General features: G+C 42.1%; 1 protein-coding gene across 1 annotated transcript in view; it reads left to right on the plus strand.

The window, feature by feature from the left end:
- Window positions 1-19,233, plus strand: part of LOC133014572 (A disintegrin and metalloproteinase with thrombospondin motifs 16) — a 61,115-nt gene that overhangs the window by 29,033 nt on the left and 12,849 nt on the right. Inside the window, exons 9-18 of the mRNA XM_061081836.1 lie at window positions 243-380; window positions 3,801-3,954; window positions 6,629-6,724; window positions 10,555-10,703; window positions 12,582-12,754; window positions 12,907-13,037; window positions 13,392-13,515; window positions 13,818-14,062; window positions 14,620-14,755; window positions 16,327-16,453. Coding sequence (XP_060937819.1) covers window positions 243-380; window positions 3,801-3,954; window positions 6,629-6,724; window positions 10,555-10,703; window positions 12,582-12,754; window positions 12,907-13,037; window positions 13,392-13,515; window positions 13,818-14,062; window positions 14,620-14,755; window positions 16,327-16,453 — 1,473 coding nt within the window. The remainder of the gene's footprint in view (window positions 1-242; window positions 381-3,800; window positions 3,955-6,628; window positions 6,725-10,554; window positions 10,704-12,581; window positions 12,755-12,906; window positions 13,038-13,391; window positions 13,516-13,817; window positions 14,063-14,619; window positions 14,756-16,326; window positions 16,454-19,233) is intronic.

Raw genomic sequence — 19,233 nt, forward strand, 5'->3', positions numbered from 1 at the left:
CTACCATTTACAATGAAGTGCTTCCCCTTTGACAACATAGTTCTTCTTCTACTTTTGATTGGCCTTAAGTTGCATCACAGCATTTATTTTATTGTATGCTTATCTAGTCTCTTGTTTTATTATTTTCTTGTATTTTGGTCAACTTTTTAAATGTGCTTTTTAAATAAAGTTGACTTAAATTGAATATGAAGCGTCATCCCCATAACTGGACCATATTAAATCTTTTTCTTTTCCTTCCTCAGTTTTGGAATGGTCCACGATGGTGAGGGTAACGTTTGTAAGAAGTCGGAGGGCAACATCATGTCGCCCACGTTAGCCGGCCACAACGGCATCTTCTCCTGGTCCGCCTGCAGCCGCCAGTACCTCAGCCGCTTTCTCAAGTAAGCAGCCTCTCTTTTTTTTTACCATGACCACTGTGCTTTTGTTGTGGTGAACAGCGGAAATATAGTTCATTTTAGTAGCATTTGTTGTTAATACTGACATTTTATGGGCAACCCTGCTTTAAAAAGTCTTATCAAGTGTTCAGAAAATAAGGGGCTGCATCACATCCATATGGCACATTGACGTGTCGGGAGTAAATACTCGTGCCAGTGTTTGTTATGTGCTCAGGCAACAAAAACAGAACGTGTTGTATCAGTTTGTAAAAGAGAGTTGTTTATATAAGAGGCTTCCCATTTTCTTACGCATTGTGTTTATTACATTCGACATGTGTTGCTGATGGATGAACATGTCAACAGCAAATACATCAGTTTCAAACGTCTGCGCTGTCCAAAGAGAGCCAAGTGAAAAAACTGCACTCATGTTAAAATGATTACTGGATGGGCTTTAATTCGTGAAGGCAAAGGCAAACAGGCAGGCCAGTGTGTGAGGCTGAAATATACAGCTAACATAGAAACAAAGCTGAATGATATGTGGTGCCACTTTTTTTTGCCTGTAAGTGTTGTTTTACACAATCTGAGGGAAAGTGTGTGAGAAAGTTGTGGGTCTGTGCAATGCACATTTTTCATGCTTGCAGCCTGCTCACCCAAGTGAAAAAACAAGCATCACGGACGTAGCGTCTATGTGTCTGTGTCCAATGTGTGTGTGTGTGTGTGTGTGTGTGTGTGTGTGTGTGTGTGTGTGTGTGTGTGTGTGTGTGTGTGTGTGTGTGTGTGCGTGTGTACTCGAAACTGGATAGCCCAGAGCCAGTGCCCTCCACTAAATTTACCAGTGTGTTAACTGAACTGTCAGGTCTCCCCGCTCAGAGTGCTGGAGACAGACAGTGTATTTCCTCGCTGAGTTATTAGAGCTGGAGTGACCTCACCCTTGTTAGACCTGTCAGCCTTATATTAAACTCCCATCACCCCCCCGAGGCCACGCGGAGGGGGATCTCTGCACCGCCGAACCAACCGAGGGTCCTTCTTCCTGCAGAATCACTGAATGATAAAAACAAAAAATACTGTGTGTTTTTCTAATTGCAATCATCAGACTGTTATCACGGTGGAATATTTTTGGCTTAATGTGTCTCATTGAGTTAACTGATACTCTAAATGTCCCTGTCGTCATCTGCTTGGGATGGAAGAGCTTTGTCAGCCAACAGAGTTCTACATCACGCTCACTCACCGCTGTCTCTCCTCGATCAGCTATGACTGAGGGCTCCGTGCAAACACTGTCCAATCAGAAACTTTATCACAGCTCTTCGTCATGCATATCACGGATGGACAACTTTCACGGCAGGGGAAGCAGAATCTCCTTTAAAAGCCACTTGGAGTTGTTTTTGTTTGGGGGAACGCTGTTAAAAAGTCAGCGAGACATGAAAGTCACAAGATTTCTCTTGCGGTCACATTTTCTTCCCCACAGTCTAATATAACACTTAAGGACAGACTCTGATCTAATGATCAGGTTAAAGCCAACGTCTCAGTTTCTCTTGTAAAACTTTTGTCTTCATTTTGAGTTAAATTTATCAGCTGCTGGCTTCACCTACATGTTTATTTTGGTTTTGAGAATGTTATAGATCGTTCTGCCCGGCTCTTTTTTCCTAAAATGTTGAGTTAGTCCTTTTAAGTTCCATTTTGGCAGTGGCGGATCTTGGATTTTTCTAAATCAGGGGCCATAAAGGGGCAGTATATGTCCAACATCCATGCACAATTCCTGAATGAGTGAGGCCCTCTGCACACTAGAGGATAATCTGGCCCAATTAAACCTGATTTGAACTTCCCGACAATCACAGGGACATTTCTGTCTTCCAAAATAATCCTGTTTAGGGGATTACTAAATATTGTTAATGCTACCTATTAAGTCGGAGCCTCTCGATCTTGAACAATTAATATCTATATTATGTATATCAGACAATAAAAATTGTTAACAAATTATCATACTTATTTGTATTTGTATTATTGTTAGTGAGGGACTTTTTTTGACAGGACAGGGGCATTTAAGGAGTAAATTTGATTTCCACTAGGGCCAGTGCCCCCATGGCCCTGCCCCTGTATTAAGATGAAGCTATTTTTGTTGATTCATCAATGACGGCTTTAAAGCTTTAAAGAATTATTTTTTATTTGAGATTTATTTTGTAGATTACCTTATTACCTCAAGTAGGTCCAACCTGTTACCACTGTTCATCTTGCCAGTCTTGTTCTTGGCATATGTCAGTGAGATTTATGAGACTTTCTCACTTGACCACATTAAATGATCTAACTGTTTTTGTGTTTGATATATCAACAAACCATTTTATTAAGAAAATAACTTGTTTTTATTTGATGTCAGGAAGAGATGACTCAGCAGATCTGCAGGGAATCCTAGAAAACAATGGCTACTTCACAGAACTTCTTATTTTTATCTGCAGCTGATGATTATCATGGGTTGTTCAGTGCCTCCAGCTCACATCAGAGCCATCGATGAAAAACCAGAAACCTGCTCTAAAGGGAATCTGTTCTGAAATCCTGCAAATAAGCTCCACTGACCTTGTAATTTAATGTGTGACGGAGCCTCACTCGTGTGCCTGCCGATGCTGACGTATTTTTCAGACACTTTATTATGTGAATAACGCAGGAAATCAGAATATTGCACTTGCAGAACAGCCATTGTTCTCTGTAGACACATAGGTCCCATAAAGCAATGAAAGATCACATACATATACACACGCTCAGACGCACACATTTATTCCTGCTAAAGCGATCAGGACCACTCACTAGCACGTTGAACCATTCCAACATATTTTGCCGTTTCATGCTCTTTCCAGCATATTTTTGTATTATATTCCCTGGGCCTGCTGTGTTTAAGCTGTAAAACATCTCTGTATGGTAACCACTGATATCAGTTAACATTGGAAACCCCCTGCTGGTGTTCGGATATGAGTGATATGGGCAAGGATCTTTTTTTTTTATGTCTGTCATAATTGAGTGTCTGATGCATTAAAGCCATTACTCTCCGGTTTTGAGTTTGGCGACTTGTTGTGTCTCCATAGCAACACTTTACGGTACTCTCCAAAGTAGGGAACAATGGAAAATAATGGACTGATGCTCGCTTTTGTGGAATTTCTTGCGTGTGCAGCAGGGACACTTACATATGAGCTACGTCACCTTAATGAAGCGTGGCACTGACTCACACATCGGACCGTTGCATGCATGTTATATATCACAGAAGTTGTTTTAATATTAATGATTAATGTTACCCCCTATTTATTTTTTATTTCCCATCTCCTACTCTGACCCTTTTACCTAAACTCCCCTCTTTCTATTGCTTTACTCATTCCCACTTTTGCTCACTCCCTCATCTTTCCTTTCTTTTCTTTTTCTTTATCGTGCTCTCTTCTTCTCCAGTTCTGCACAGGCCCTCTGCCTATCAGATGAGCCCAGAGCAGTCAAGGAGTATCCGTACCCCGAGAAGCTGCCTGGCGAGCTGTACGACGCCGACACGCAGTGTAAATGGCAGTTTGGGGAGAAGGCCAAACTCTGCACCCTTGATTTTAAGAAGGTAAAATTGATTTGGATCAGTCTTTCAAATGTAAATATCCCGTGCCAGGGTTTTCTCACAACCCCCATTGGCAGCTGCTTAATCAGCGCTAAAGAAAAATCTGAGGGCAGTTGTTTCCTTGGAAAAAGAGAGAAAGAAATCGAGAGAGGGATGCGGAGAATGAGGTAGAGGAAAAAAGAAAGAATTAGCAAAGAGGAAGGAAAAGAGAAGATCAGGGTTAGATACATATCTGATCTCTCACATCTACACCAACACACACACACACACACACACACACACACACACACAACAACAACAACACAAATTAAACTGTGAGAGTTGCAATGCTGCCCATGAAATACTCACTGGGATGGATGACTATATATACACTGGAACGTTGCCAATGGGAATCTCTTCTTGTTGCTCTCCCATTGTCTCATTTCTGCTGATGTTGTTGGAGATGTTCTGTGTGAGTCCTCACAGGATTTGGATTGCTTCATTGTTTTAAGACATTTTAAAGTGATTTAAATTACTGATGTTGATGCATCTGGATTAGAAATCGTCTTGGGGCCAAACATGGAAGCCTACCTAAACTTCATCAGAACCAAAGAGGCAACCGTTGAGAAGAGACTCCCGTACATGGACTGAAGACCGGGTATTTCCCTGAAGAGGGAGCTGAATGTGAGAATGCAAATCTCAGAGTCAGTTGCCAGCTCCCTTGTGTCCAGTTAAAAATAGGAGATCAACTTATTGTAATGTGCACAAACTTATAAATTGAAGCAATTACAGTGACCAGATAGAAAATAGCCTAGCAGTCAACAAAAAAATAGGCAGCCCCACTCACCTCCACCTCCAACCAACCTCAAAAAGGTCAACAGGTGCTCATATTACCCCACCCATATCCTTTTTGACCTACTTTCTGCCAAACAATACAATGACAAATACACACACACCTTATATCATTACCAAAAATGTACATTCAACCTAAACTCATTCATGGCTCCTACATCCAAGTGGGCCTTTGTGAGAATACAGCAGGAGCATTTCCTGAAAATTCACAGTGAGGAAGTAGGAGTGTCTACACCTTCCCAGGAGCCAACCCTCAGCTGAATCACCAGAAACGTTCCTGATGTTGTCATCGGGGAACGCCAAACGCCGGCCCAATCTGTCATGTCTGAAAACAACTTAAAACTGTGAGACTATAGCATGTGGACACTTAACGTAAGACTTAAAGTTACTAGACACATTTTCATTTTTTTAAATTGCTATGTAGGTTTTATTTTCATTAAAGAGCATGATGGAACATGATCACATCGTTGTAAAACATGTAAGCTTATTTTGAGAACAAGGGTTGGAAACGTCACAGAGACTTGCTGGATTTGAATCCATGACATTGACAGATGATATCCTCCTGTGCTCCTCTGAACACTGAAACATCCTTCCATTATTTCAGCCATAAGAAATCAGAGAATCGCTCCCTCGTGGCTTTGATTTTGTTCTCACGTCTCGTGTCTGTCGATGCACCTGGTAGCAGCAAGGTGCACAGGACCCCAAAAATCCCAGAGTAGCCCTCACGGTCACTGTCTTTCCAGACACTTGTTACTCATAAAAAAAAGAACCACTCAAGTATCAGCCTCAGTGGTGCAATTCATCATGTAATGAAATCATAGTTCTTCGAGCTTTTTGGCAGGCAATGTCGAGATAAGGTACCAGTGGAGCAGCCAAGCGATTCTCCCCACAGCGGTTTTGGTTTGGTAGAGCTCGGTTACCCTAGCGAAAAGCAAAATAATAAGTACGGGTGTTTTTTCCCCCTCTTTCTCATTTTCCTCCTCTGCTCTCCTCACCTCACCCTTTCTCTCTCTACATTCCCTCGTTCGCTCGCGATTTGCAATTTTCAAACTGCTGAAAAAGTTCCTGAGCTACCAAAACAGCTGGACAAATACAGGCCTTGGGATGAATTCCATGGTGGCTCTTGGCAGCGATGAGCTGAGGCCGAGGTGCCTGTCAGCATCTGCACTGAGTTGTCACAATCTGATATAGTCATTCAGATGGTAATAGAAGCGATGGTAACATGCAGCAGGCCATGTTTCTCAGGCAATGCATTCAGGGAAACCACCCGGCGTCCCCTGCAGAATCTGCTGAGAAACACAGTCATGACTTTGGGATTTATCTGTGAGGCAGATGTGCCTTGTTACTGGATGGGGTTATCTCCTCTCTTAATGTCTCTATCATATATATGTGTTAAAATGAACTGAAAGGTAAAAACAATGCACTCAAACATTTAATTTTCTCATAATTTTGCAACTGAAACAATGGATGTGCATGATTTACTGTCACTGATTCATTGCGTTGGACAACATTGGACAACATTTCACGTATTTTCCTCCTTTTTTTTCCCCTTAAATGCTGTTATCCTAGCTACTGAAGCATAAATATTTTGGAGATTTTATGTTCCTGGACACTGATAGCTTGCCAGACGGTCATTATTCAGACAATCGCTGGTCTCCTACTTTGTATCAACATGTCTTAATGGCTCCCAAGAGGCAAAACAACAATGCAGTCATAATTTATTGTTCTTACCAGCGCTAGTTTGTTTACAGTTGTTGTGGGTAGGAGGATACTCGTCATCCCTCTTCTAATATAATCAGTGTCTCATGCAACTTAACATTTGTGTCTTTGTCTCATGTGGTTCCAGGATATCTGCAAGGCTCTGTGGTGTCACCGTGTCGGGAGGAAGTGTGAGACCAAGTTCATGCCAGCTGCCGAAGGTTCTGCCTGCGGCCCCGATATGGTGACTTGACATGTTCTCTTCTTATTGTGTTTAGGTGTGTGAGTCAGTCTGTGTGTGTTTAAAGTTTGAGGCAAATCTTGATTTCTGATGTCCTGGTTAAGGTTTAGATATGACTAGTGGTTAGGTTAGGATTATGGTGGTCGTGGGGAAAGTCTGGGATAATTTATTTGTGCTGTCCACAGACAATGCAAGGTCCTATTGAGGATAGCTGTGCAAACCTGTGTGTGTGTGTGTGTGTATATCAACACTTTTATGAACTCTTTATATTATAAGGTGTTCTTGGATTGCTAGAGAGTGAAGTAAAATGCATTATTATAATTATCATTATTATATGCCTTGTGAGCACTGCTACTCTACAGAATAGACATTACAGTAATGAACGGAAATTGATGGGCCAGCCGGGCTTGGACTAACCTCAGTGAAAGTAAAAACGTGTAGAAAGGGAAGCAAAGCAACAGTTGCTGTGGTTGAGCCAGAATTTAGGATTAGGAGATCCGAGAAGCCTGTTACATTAGCAAAGCGGAAAAAGCTGTTTCTGCTTAATTAATGAGTAAACAGCCTTTAATGCCAATGCAATATAGCAGTAAGAACTTTTATTTCAACCAGCTCCTTTAAGGTTTGCCAGTGGTTTAGGTTTTGCCGTCCGCAATGATTGGAAGTCGGTGCAATGTTCTAACAAGTATAGCTGCACGGAGTTGTATGTGTTTGTGTGGTTATGGAGGGAAGGCGGTGATAAACATGAAGGCTTTGTCATCGCAACAGTGGAATCAAATGACTGGCGTGAGAAGCTTTATACAATAATTAGGCTTTTATCCATAGCTTTTGAGCCAATTGAAGTGGTCATGTCATAAAGTCTCTAGCAGGGGGATGCAGCTATCAACTTCTAACTGCAGGATGAAATTAAACATTTTTTTAAGTTCACCATCTATTCAGGAGGTTGAGCATCCCTTTAATCATAACATCCCTAAAAACTTGTTCCATTTTTGTTAAAGGAGCCAAAATGATTCGTGGACTTAATACGCCTTTGAGAAAATCTTGTCTTGGTTTGTCAAATGAGGACAGCATGTGTTGTTTCTTGCATTTCTTTTCATTTAACTGCTGCCAATACATTGCTCCATGGCAAGGTCTAAACAATTAAATCCGCAAATAAAAAGGCACCAAACAAGAGTCTCTAACAAAGTTTTCTTAGTCAGTATTGGTGAGAAAATTCCCTCTAACAACGACCCTGCTCAAAACAGGAACATCCAACACGACTGTCTTCTGGTTCCTTATAATGATGATGCTAATAATATTAATAATGAAAGTTTCACTCATTTTTTTCGCCGGCTGTGCCTGTCGTCCACTATTTTAAAGGACGGTGGTCTGATCCCCAGTGGTCGTTAACACTAGAAAAGTGCAATCCAGTAACCATCAATTTATAACATAAAAAGTAGAAATTTCATATTTTAATTTTAATACCTTATTATTTATTACTATATAAGAGGGGTTATAGCTTGTCAAGATATGTCCAACACATACACACAGACACTTACAAGCAATACCTCTAAGGGCTTTACTCTGAGTGAGTAGATGGTGCAAAGCATGGTGATATTTTATAAGGTTAACAGGCTAAGTGGATGGAGATATTATTATTAAAGTATTATTTATTGAGTCTTTTAGTGCTATAAAGTGCTGATACGTCCACTCAGCTCATTACAAGACAAAAGACCTCGAACTGTGGGAAGCTGCATGTCTTTAAGTGGCGTTGATTTACACACCAATGTCATTCTCTCCCAGCACAGACCAATAAAAGCATCGTTAAGCTAAGTGAAAAGTTTGACTTTATTACGTTTTAGCTTTGAGTTCATTTAAGTGCGGCATCAATAAATTCCTTCCTCTCCATCGAGGTACCTTGGTCGTCCTCCGTTATCCATCTCGGGGAGCAGCTGCAACTGGTTTGTTGCTGACATGGCGAAAATATGCCATCGGGGCCGGGGCCAAAAAGCAATCTGTGCTCTTTATTTATTCTTTGTGTTCTTTTTTTCTTTCTCCTCCTTGTTTCAAGATGATTCTCCTCCCAGGCTCGCTCTCGCTCTTACCCTCTCTCCCCTGACAGTCCCTCATCGGCATTTGCTTCTCAATATATTGAACTTGATGGTTTAATCCCGCCCTCTCTCTCCACGGGACAATTAACTCAACACAAACAATGACAGGCTCACTTAGGAATCTGTGGCACTCAGCCGCGAGGGGAAAACTGTGGGGAAATCAGCTGTTCTAGTTCAGTCGAGGAGCGCAAGATGAGCTGGAGGTGTGTGTGTGCCTGGGTGCCTGTGTGTGTGTGTGTGTGTGTGTGTGTGTGTGTGTGTGTGTGTGTGTGTGTGTGTGTGTGTGTGTGCACTTGTGAGCAGCTCGTGAACACACAGTGAGATCAAGAACAGCTGATCTCATTCACGGCTGAGTTGTGTGTGCACTCACTGTGTTCGTGTGTTTGTTTGTGTATGTAGGTGCCTGTGTGTGTTTTCACTATGTATGTGTTCACGTATGTGTGTATATTCACTACTTATGTGTTTGTGTGCACTGTGTGTGTGTGTGTGTGTGTGCTTGTGGCAAACTCAATATATTGTGACTGATGTCATCTTGACACGTACAAATCCAGTTCAGTGTTGTGCCAGGAAACAGCTTGTGACATAATGTTGCTTTAAGAGACTTAAGATTTAGCGAAGCGTTCTCGCGTTACATTAACAGATTTTGAGCGAAGAGCGGCTCATTTTGCAGCACGTGATTGGCTGGTTGGTTAATGACTCTCCTTTTAAATACATAAAGTGAATAACTCAGCAGTAAGAGCAGTCCCATCGATTCATGCAGCGCTCTGCAGACAATCCTTACTCGCATAACTTTCCGCACATGCTGTAGTTTGATATTCCTCACGCTGCCTTGCCTGGTTACCTCATGGATCACATTTGGCAGCTTGGTGAGTGGAAAGCCGTTCCTCATGGGTGGCCCCCCAGCATATTCCCCAAAAAGTCTGCGTCAGTCAGATTGGGAAGGAAATTCTCCTTGTCAAATTGGAAGAACACGGGAAAAATATCAAAAAATGCCGTCAAAATCTGCCTGACCTGATACACTTCTTACCGAAAGTACGTAGAAACCACATATAAATACTAATAAACAAGACAGAACGAGGCAGATACCCAACCCTCGTCTTTGATTTGCACTGGAAAGAAGTGAAATTATCTCACTCCCTTGGCAGATATTTATTGTTTTGCTTCAGAACTCAAATTGTTTAAAAGGATGTTTTTCAGCAGCGAAGAAACTCTGCTGCGTTGATTTGTGCATTGCTGGCAACACGTGCTTCGACCTGTTTTATGTTTTTGTAAATGTTTTCACTTGGAATGATTTTAACGAGTTGATAAATGGAGGCATAAGGCCACATGAAATGCAAATTTGACAGCACAAAACAGATCTAGATGTATTATTTTAGGGCGAATATCCTTGACACGTTTTTTTTTTCCATATTCGCATTTCAGTTGTGTTTGGCATGAGCTCTGTTAATTCTAGCCGATGACAGCTCAAGCTAGAGACGGTCCAAAAAGCAGCACAACTGACGTTTCACTGAGGGACTATGAGTATGAAACCAGCACGACTGTGACCTTTCTGACAGCAGTTAAACCTGAACGCTGCGTCTTATAGGCCTCTGCTGGGGTCTGACAAAACGGTCATTGTAAAGAAGATAATGGGCAGGGTCTGCTGAAATATAGTCTGTGTGTTCTAGAGACTTTTAAAAACTTTGCATCCCTTCTTTTGCCTCCTTCTCTCCCGCTCATAATTCCTCCCTCTTCCTCTTTCCGCAGTGGTGTCGCAGGGGCCAGTGTGTCAAACAGGGTGACGAGGGCCCGAGGCCTCAGCATGGACAGTGGTCGGAGTGGTCTTCCTGGTCGGCCTGCTCGCGAAGCTGCGAGAGCGGAGTCACCTATCGAGAGAGGCAGTGCAATAACCCACGGTAGAGCAATAAAAAAATAAATAAAAAATACAGTACCTAGGAGGAATGACGCTCAGAGCGGGGATACCTCCACCACGGACCAACAGTCCCCTTAAATTCCATCAAGCTGCACCAAATTTCACACACTCATAGATATTAGTCCCTTAAATGTGCCGGATTTGTTTCATCAAGATCCATGAATTATTCCCTGGGAAATCAGTGGAAATGTTGAAAAGTGCATACAGTGTTAAAGAAGGTAATAAAACGTTCCGGGATCCGCCCCCTGATATGGCTCCAAACCAACATTTTATGACCATGTCTCTGACACATACCACATGGTTCCATCAAGTTACATGGTGATATGTCCAGTAGTATTTAAGTAATCTTGCATTCAAACAACCTCGTTAGCAGAGGTAACAAACAAGTACAGCAGTGCATGTTAGCAAAGATGAAAACTGCACAAGAACGTAAATGCCACCAACTAAAGTTCAGTTTGACATTTTGGGAAACTCTGCTTCCATAAGATGATCAATACCACTTCCACCTTCATGTGTTGAATATGGAGCTTGAGCCTGGAAAGCAGCATGGGCTCAAAAAATTATCAGTACAGTATTTCCAGGGTTTAAACCACATTCATTTTCAGTGGCGGCCCATCGCTTCAAGATCAGGGCAGAAGCACCTTCTACCTAGAATAGGATACATGATCCAACACCATAGATTAGTAATTAATTGAGTGGGATTGTCCATTTGTGTATGAAGACATCAGAGAGGAGCAGAAACACACATACACACACACAGCCTTCACACAGGAGAGGAGTTCATCCCACAGATTATCACACAGCGTGGTGTTCCTTATGACTTCATTGTTGCAGAAGTATGAGGGTATTATAAAGGTGTGAGTGATTTGAACACTCTGAACGCTTTTTCTCCCATTTTAAGGCCTAAGCCAAACTGAATGAATATCAAATCAAGTGCAAACTGATAAAACACATATAACTTTATACAAAGAGGGATTGTGGTTTGTGATTGATTGACTCACGGCCAAGAGTGCATTACTACATGTTATTAGACTCGTGAAGATCCATCACACGGGTCTGTCACCTCATCACTTATCATCTCACTTGGTCCCATACTCATCTGTCACTCCGGATTATTAGCGCTGCCAGTGTCAGTCAGGGGTTCTTATATCTGGGGCCCTCCTCTTCATCATGCCATGCCAAGATCCTGACAAGTGTTGGGCTAAATTACACAGAGAGAGCAAGAGATGAGGGAGGAAGGATGGTGGTGGCAAGTGGAGGAAGACAAAGGACAAGCAAGGTAAGAGGGAGGCAGTGGAGAGAGGGGGAGGGAAAAGGGGGTGGAAAAGATGACAGAGAAGGGATTCAAAAAGAGGGAGATGAAATGTGGAGATGTAAAGGGGCAGAATCTGAGAGAGAAGTGACAATGTGATTGGAGGGCTTATAGACGTTGTAATTGAAGGATGTGGTATGGTTCACGGAAGGGCCCATTCAATTTTGGTGTGAATCTGGATCAGGGGATGATCCAGGTAACTCTGTTTAACATTTTGCAATAGGGTGATTCTCAACTTTTTGGTTGATTTCGCAGAGAATAATTCATGGATCTCGATTTAAAGAAAAATTACAGGACTGACATCTGTGAGACTGTCTAACAGTCTGAGACTCCAAATGAAAATCCACATCCCAGTGAATTTAATGGTTTCTGGTTTCACAAGGGGATTATTGGGCCTTGGCAGAGGTATTTGCTCGGTATTTCATTTATAATACAGTTTAATTTGCTGTCTCTGTTGATCACAAACACATGAAAATAACATTATGAAAAAAATGATTCAAAAGAAAACCTACATTTTCACGACTCTGTCATGCTTATTCCTCTTCGCAGGCCTGCGTATGGAGGAAAGTTCTGTGAGGGCTCATCCAGGTCGTACAAACTGTGTAACACTGAGGACTGCCCCCCCAACGCCATTGCCTATAGAGCGCAACAGTGTGCCGAGCACAACAGCAAACAGTTCCGAGGATGGTACTACACATGGAGACCATACACCAGAGTGGACGGTGAGACAAGCACCAAATTCATTTTCCAAATTAATTAGGGGGGAAAAATGAAGTATAATAACAAGTGGAGTTTTTCCACTTAGCAATGTCACGCCACTAAACATTTCTGCTTGTTCCCTCTGGCCTCCTGTGGTCGTTTTCTTGTCTTCCAGATCAAGATGTGTGCAAGCTCTACTGCTTCGCTGAAGGTTATGATTTCTTCTTTGCCTTGGCCAGCAAAGTTAAGGATGGGACCCTCTGCTCACAGGACAGCACAAACGTCTGTATTGATGGACTGTGTGAGGTAATCCTTCACGAGCAGCCGAGCAGCGAGACAGTGACACGGTTGTGTGGAAGCACGAGAGAGAAAGCACGCAGAGTCCGTGCTGGGTGTTTCTTTTCTGAAGATGATATCATGTGTGAGATCTCTGAAATTGTGCTATAAAATTTTGGGGGGGAAATGGCTTTAGCAGCGGAGGACATCAATAGACACCCTTGTTGTGCTGTTTCTCAACTACTTCAAACACAGTGAAACAAAAAAGCTGACCTTTCATCGCAAGAGGGAAAAAATTATGTTGGCATTCGACTGTTGTGATTTATGACACTGTGTGAAGTTAAGTTGCATTTTAATAAGCAGTGTTGTTTGCTTCTCCGTCAGAGGGTTGGCTGTGACCGTGTGTTGGGCTCCACAGCTGTGCCTGATGCTTGTGGGGTCTGTAAAGGAGACAACTCCACCTGTAAGATCTATAAAGGACAGTACACCAAGCAGCACTACACAAACCGTAAGTCATAGTACTTAAACTGAGAGGTTCATTGGATTCGTTGATGTGGTTTGAGATATTTTACAAAGTACTGTGCTCATACCCTCGCTTTTATGATTTTATAGCTAATATACAAGATTATTTTACAGAGGGCTCACAGCAAGAATATTTTGAGGATTACTTTTGCATTCCCTCACGATATGTTTTGCATTATCTCGCAATACTTTTGCGTTATCCCTCCATTCCTTTCTTCTTCACTTCCTACTGATCCGTATGTCTCTGGTCGTTTTTCAAAACATAACTTAATATTTTGTCCTTGTCAGAGTACTATGGGGTGGTAACCATCCCAGCAGGGGCTCGGAGCATCCGTGTGGTGGAGCTGAATACGTCCAGCTCATACCTGGCTGTCAGGGACACCCAGAGACGCTACTTCCTGAACGGACACTGGACGGTGGACTGGCCGGGCCGACATCCCATTGCTGGAGCTATTTTTGAATACAAGAGACCCTATAACAGACCTGAGAGCCTCTTTTCAACTGGACCCACCAATGAAACACTGATCATAGAGGTAAGGGGTCAGTCAACTTGTACGTTAATTAATACTTTGACCAATGTTATATTATTTACTTATTTTTGTGTTTGTGCCAGTTGGTTGTTTTTAATCTACTGTAAAACCTTTCATCATTGACCTTTGATCCTGTGACTTTCTTATTTCTTTACTTGGTCAATTTTAGTATTTGTATCTCTTAATACGAATAATAGTATTCGTTACATTTAAATGGAAAAAAACATATGCATTTTTGTATGCTCATGTATAATTATGAGAATAAAGTCGAAATATTACGAGAAAATAAAAGTCATACATTTACAAGATATGCAAAGATCCGCCTGCGTTAAGATGAGGCATGTGGAGGATTATGCTAAATCAAAGCTTAATAATAATATAATTAATAATTTGGCTAATCGTCAACACATTATCATTAGTATCAGGACTTTGAAGAAGAGTCTATTAGATCATCATGAATCATGGTTTTGACCCCAGAGGTGAGAGAGACTCTTGCAGTCATGGCTTCTCCTCGCTGCTTCATAAAAAAAAGTGAATTCTTATCATCTTCTTCTCTGTAGGTATTGTTGCAGGGCTGGAACCCAGGTGTGCGCTGGGAATACACTCTGAAGAAAGCTGATGAGAAAAAGAATCACATCAAACACAATTACACATGGGCCATCATACGCTCCCAGTGCTCAGCAACTTGTGCTGGAGGTATGTACAAACATTTCACAGCCTTATCATATGACACGTGTGCTGCAAATGGAATCAAAATGTATTTTTCTAACCTGCAATGACAGATGGATTCAAAGTTAAGTTTAGTACATTTCATCCGGCCTGTCATGTCTGATTTAGTGCAGTGACATGTTACTTTTTATTGCTTTTTTTTACCTAGATTTTAAAGTGTCTTGCTTTGATGAAAAACCGGCAGATCACCTCTTTTCAATCTGGGCCAACCCATGTAGATTAAGAGGACAGTTCGTAGATCAATGGACCCTGTGATCTATAATAAGGCTTTTAGCTGCAGGTTAAACGAAGAGAGAAGCATTCCCATCATTAGTGAGGGGACATTAGCAGCTCGTCTTTCGGACTGGTGGGACCTCTTCTACTGGAGACCTGCTATTACATGCACGCACACACACACACACACACACACACACACACACACACACACACACACACACACATCCGTTAAAGCAAGCAAGTACACACATGCATGGCTTTGACCAGTGTCCTTTGTCCCACCAGAGCCTAGTATTAAACAAGCACATAGACACACACACACGTGCAGGGACTGGGATGGTGATTTGAGGGGAGATGTTAGGAGATGAAGGTGTATATGTGAGCGTGTGTATGTTTGTGCGTGTGTGTGTGTGTGTGTGTGTATGCCCTTACTTGGCTTCATGAGTGTGAACAAAGCCCCCAGTGTAAAGTTCCTGTTGATTGACCCTCCAGGTTAAAGTTCCCCACCCTGGTCTGCGGAGGTCCACCCTAACCACATCCACCTCTTTGTGTCCTGATTGTAGGCTGTGATGGGTCGGGGGTCATTTGCTCTATTAAAGAGTGTGACTGACTTTACTGACCTGCATAGGTTGGGATGTGCAGATTGACCATGCCTCAGGCCAAAATACCAACCAGGATTTCTGTGAACCTGGGATTCAAGTTTCACATGAAACAAAAAACACTGTCAGATCAAAGTTTGTGCCAGAATTCACAAACATACAAATGGGAGCATAGAATCATCGTTGCTTGCCTCTGAGAAAGTAAATGCTAATGTATTTGATTAAGAAAGTTAAATTAAATCATAGTGTTTTTCACGGCTTGAAGGGACAGACTTGTTTTGACATCACATGATCAGTGGGAAGTGTCAGGAGCCGATCTGGGAATTTTTTTAATACTGGATCAACATAATTTCAACACAACATTGTACTACCTAGGTAGAATTTCAGTATCAGGATGGAGCCATTATCATATTGCTTTATCAGTATTTAACAGGTGTCATTACATTTTGTGTAAGCAGTTGATAACATCTTGACAAACTGTTTTGTGAAGCTGCTGCTTCCAAGCTCAAGAATAACCCTTAAACTCAGTAAAGACGTACACTAATCTATACTGCTCTTGATAACTATTAAAGCCATTGCAGTAAATAATGCCCTGTAACTTTGTTTTTAGGTTATTTTATAATTGCAGAGTATTAGCCAGGAATAGACTGTTACTCAAAAATGAAAATGAATTGCTCCTTTTATGACAATGTGCCTTAAATTATTGATGTATAACTTTTACAGGCCAGATGAACACCAGGTCAGCGTGTTACAGAGACCTGAGAGTGCAGGTGAACACATCCCACTGCAATCCCAGATCAAGACCAGCTACTGGATTGATGCCCTGCAACACCCAACCATGTCCTGCCAGGTCAGACCCCAAGTCACTGCTGTGCATGCTTGTAATAGCAGTTGTAATGGTTGGTGCTGGGAAAACTCTTGAAGCTCTTGAGTGTTACTGTAGTCATTTAGTTTGCGAATTACATCATCAGGATATTTGCACTCTGTTTTAATGGACTCTCAATCTGGACATCATTAAAAACTGTTTGAACCGTGCACACTTTTTCCCTCATAATTTCTAATACATCATTTTGGATGGAGAAAGACTAAATATTTGGTCCTTCTAGACTTTTAGACTTTGGGGTATGTCAGTTATTCAGTTGATCAATGAACTAATCGGAGGGATAACGTCTACTGTAAGCTATGTAAGTAGCCAAAAACATGGTTGGCTGTAGTTGCTCCCTATTTCATACGTACATGTTCATGTTGGGAGGAGGCAAATTATCAGGTCTGGGGCCATCAGCCAAACGAGTTGATGTAGCTACTTAAGCTCATCAATGCCAGAGAAGAACTCGTCTCAACTTTGTCTTCATATCCTTCTCACAGTCTCTTTTCTCACCCTTTCTGGTGTGATTTATTTGTGTCTCCCTGCCTTCTGTCCCACCTTCCTCTTCGTTCACTCCTTCCTGACTGCCATGTGTTACTGGTCTACACAAACACCTACACGTCTGTGGAGAAGAGCTGTTTATTGGTTGAATCAACTGTTCCAAGCTTCCCACACTATCTCCTCATTATAAAGTGAATGAAGGGTGTCAGGCAGTGCCGGTCTAACTACGTTCTCCACCCTTTCCCAGCCCCAGTTATGCACCTGTTCTACCATGATGACATTTTCCTTGTAATGAAAAAATACATTTTGGCCAAAACGTGCGTGTGAGACACAGGAAAGACAGGGGAAGTTCCACTGGATGGTCTGTTAATGTCTTCATCCAGTCCAGAGTGATACTTCACTTAACGTCGGGAACCGTTAGCTTCTGTGTTTGTTCAATGTAACAGGCCAAGGGCTTGTAAATCTTTTCATATGTAGCATCACCAAGGGACCCGAGATCATAACAAACTCCACTTCCCTGGCAAAATCAAGATCCACCAAGACCTTTGTAGTTCTACGTGTATGCGTGTATGTGCATACTCTGCTGTATACAAAATGTACTGCAAGCTTATTTGGTGGGACATGTTGGTTCGTTTCCAAACTCAGGAAATCTCAGATAATATTGTCCCACGATGGTGCGCCAGAAACAAGCTCAAGATTTATTTGCGTTCGGTAACAAAAGAAGGAAACATTATAGTAGGTTGGGGTTCACTCTCAGGTTGCTGTGACCAAGAGGGCTTTTCTCGATGTTGTGTAAGGCCCCTCCTGTCACTTTGAGTAGCACTGACACATTTTCTGTGATATATGACGACACCAGACGAAGGAAGAGTGGGAGCAAGACCTGCTAATGATTCTGTGGTTTCAGGGTGGGGTTCTTTGGGATCTTGGCTCAGCTCATTTGGTTCGGTCACTGTCTATACCCCTGACACGCAGGGCCAGGGCAGAGGATCAAAGATCAGTCAACACAGTCCAATGCTGCGGACATCATAGGGAGTGGTGAGCCGCACTGACTGTCAGGCTATGTAATAAGAAACGTACATAAAAACACACACACATATACACAGGGGAAATGTCCCTCCCCTGTCCCTGCTGCTCTGGACATTGTCGCGAAGGGTAAAATTCTGGCCAGACAACAAATCAGTGAAACTTGATAAGATTTAATGAAAGCCAGATATACGTAGAGCACTGAACGATATTTGCACAGTTCAAAAGACATGAATTGTTGGTTGACCAATTTTTGGGTGTATAAGTGTATTACATTGGCCATAGAATGACTTTATACCTGTCACATCAGTGCATTGACCAATGGAGACGCTGTGCTTCATTCCTACAACAGCTGCTGGATGAAGTTTTCCTTCCCCTGAGTGCATTTTCGCTAAGTGCGGTCGGAGCAATCATTTCTAAGAAAGCATGCAAACAGGATCTCTTGGGCCGACATAACTCTTGCAAGAGAAGGGGGTCACCAGTGCAATAACCTCACGGGTGCATGCTTCTCTCCTGGTCAGCAATTTTAATCAGACAAGCTAAGTTTCATGTTGTGAAATGGCTTCCTGCAATTTGCTGTAGTCCAAAGTTCCTGTGGAATGCATTGATGCAAACAAACTAACCCCCCTTCAGTTACTTTGCAACACCTTCCCAGCTTTGTGTTCTGGCACAGCCCATATACACAGTTTACATTGATAAATCTAGCAAATTTATCAGTCAAAAATCTTAATCATTTCTGAACAGGGGAATTTTGATTTCAGACAGAAGTAGACAAGAGCAAGCTTCCTGTTTCTAGCTACTGATTGCTACTGGGAGATTTTATCAGATGTAGCTAGCTAGCTACCTGAGCTTGTCCTATCGGTTACAAATAAAATTGGTATTACCCCAATGATTCCTTATGTCTGGCATTGGAGACACTTTTTTACATTCTTGCAACAACGCCATGCTCAAAGCTTCATGGTGTAAATCCAAAGCGTGACACGACTGTTGTGCTTAGGAATAGTTGTTAGGCTACAAGTGGACAATCAATGGGTTGGACGTTACGCAAACAAGTCACTTATTCTACACTTAGTTTGGAATAGTAAAACAAATCACTCCACTGATCATTTTTTATCACATCCTCTCTGCTTTTGTACTTCATTGGCTGCTACTGTCAGCCAAGCACAGAACAGTACCGGGCATCCGTACAACTGCCCTTATTGTTGACATTTTTATAGCGATGACTGACCACAGCTACAAAC

Source organism: Limanda limanda, chromosome 11 (genome assembly GCF_963576545.1).
Source record: "Limanda limanda chromosome 11, fLimLim1.1, whole genome shotgun sequence".
Classification (NCBI taxonomy): Eukaryota; Metazoa; Chordata; class Actinopteri; order Pleuronectiformes; family Pleuronectidae; genus Limanda; species Limanda limanda.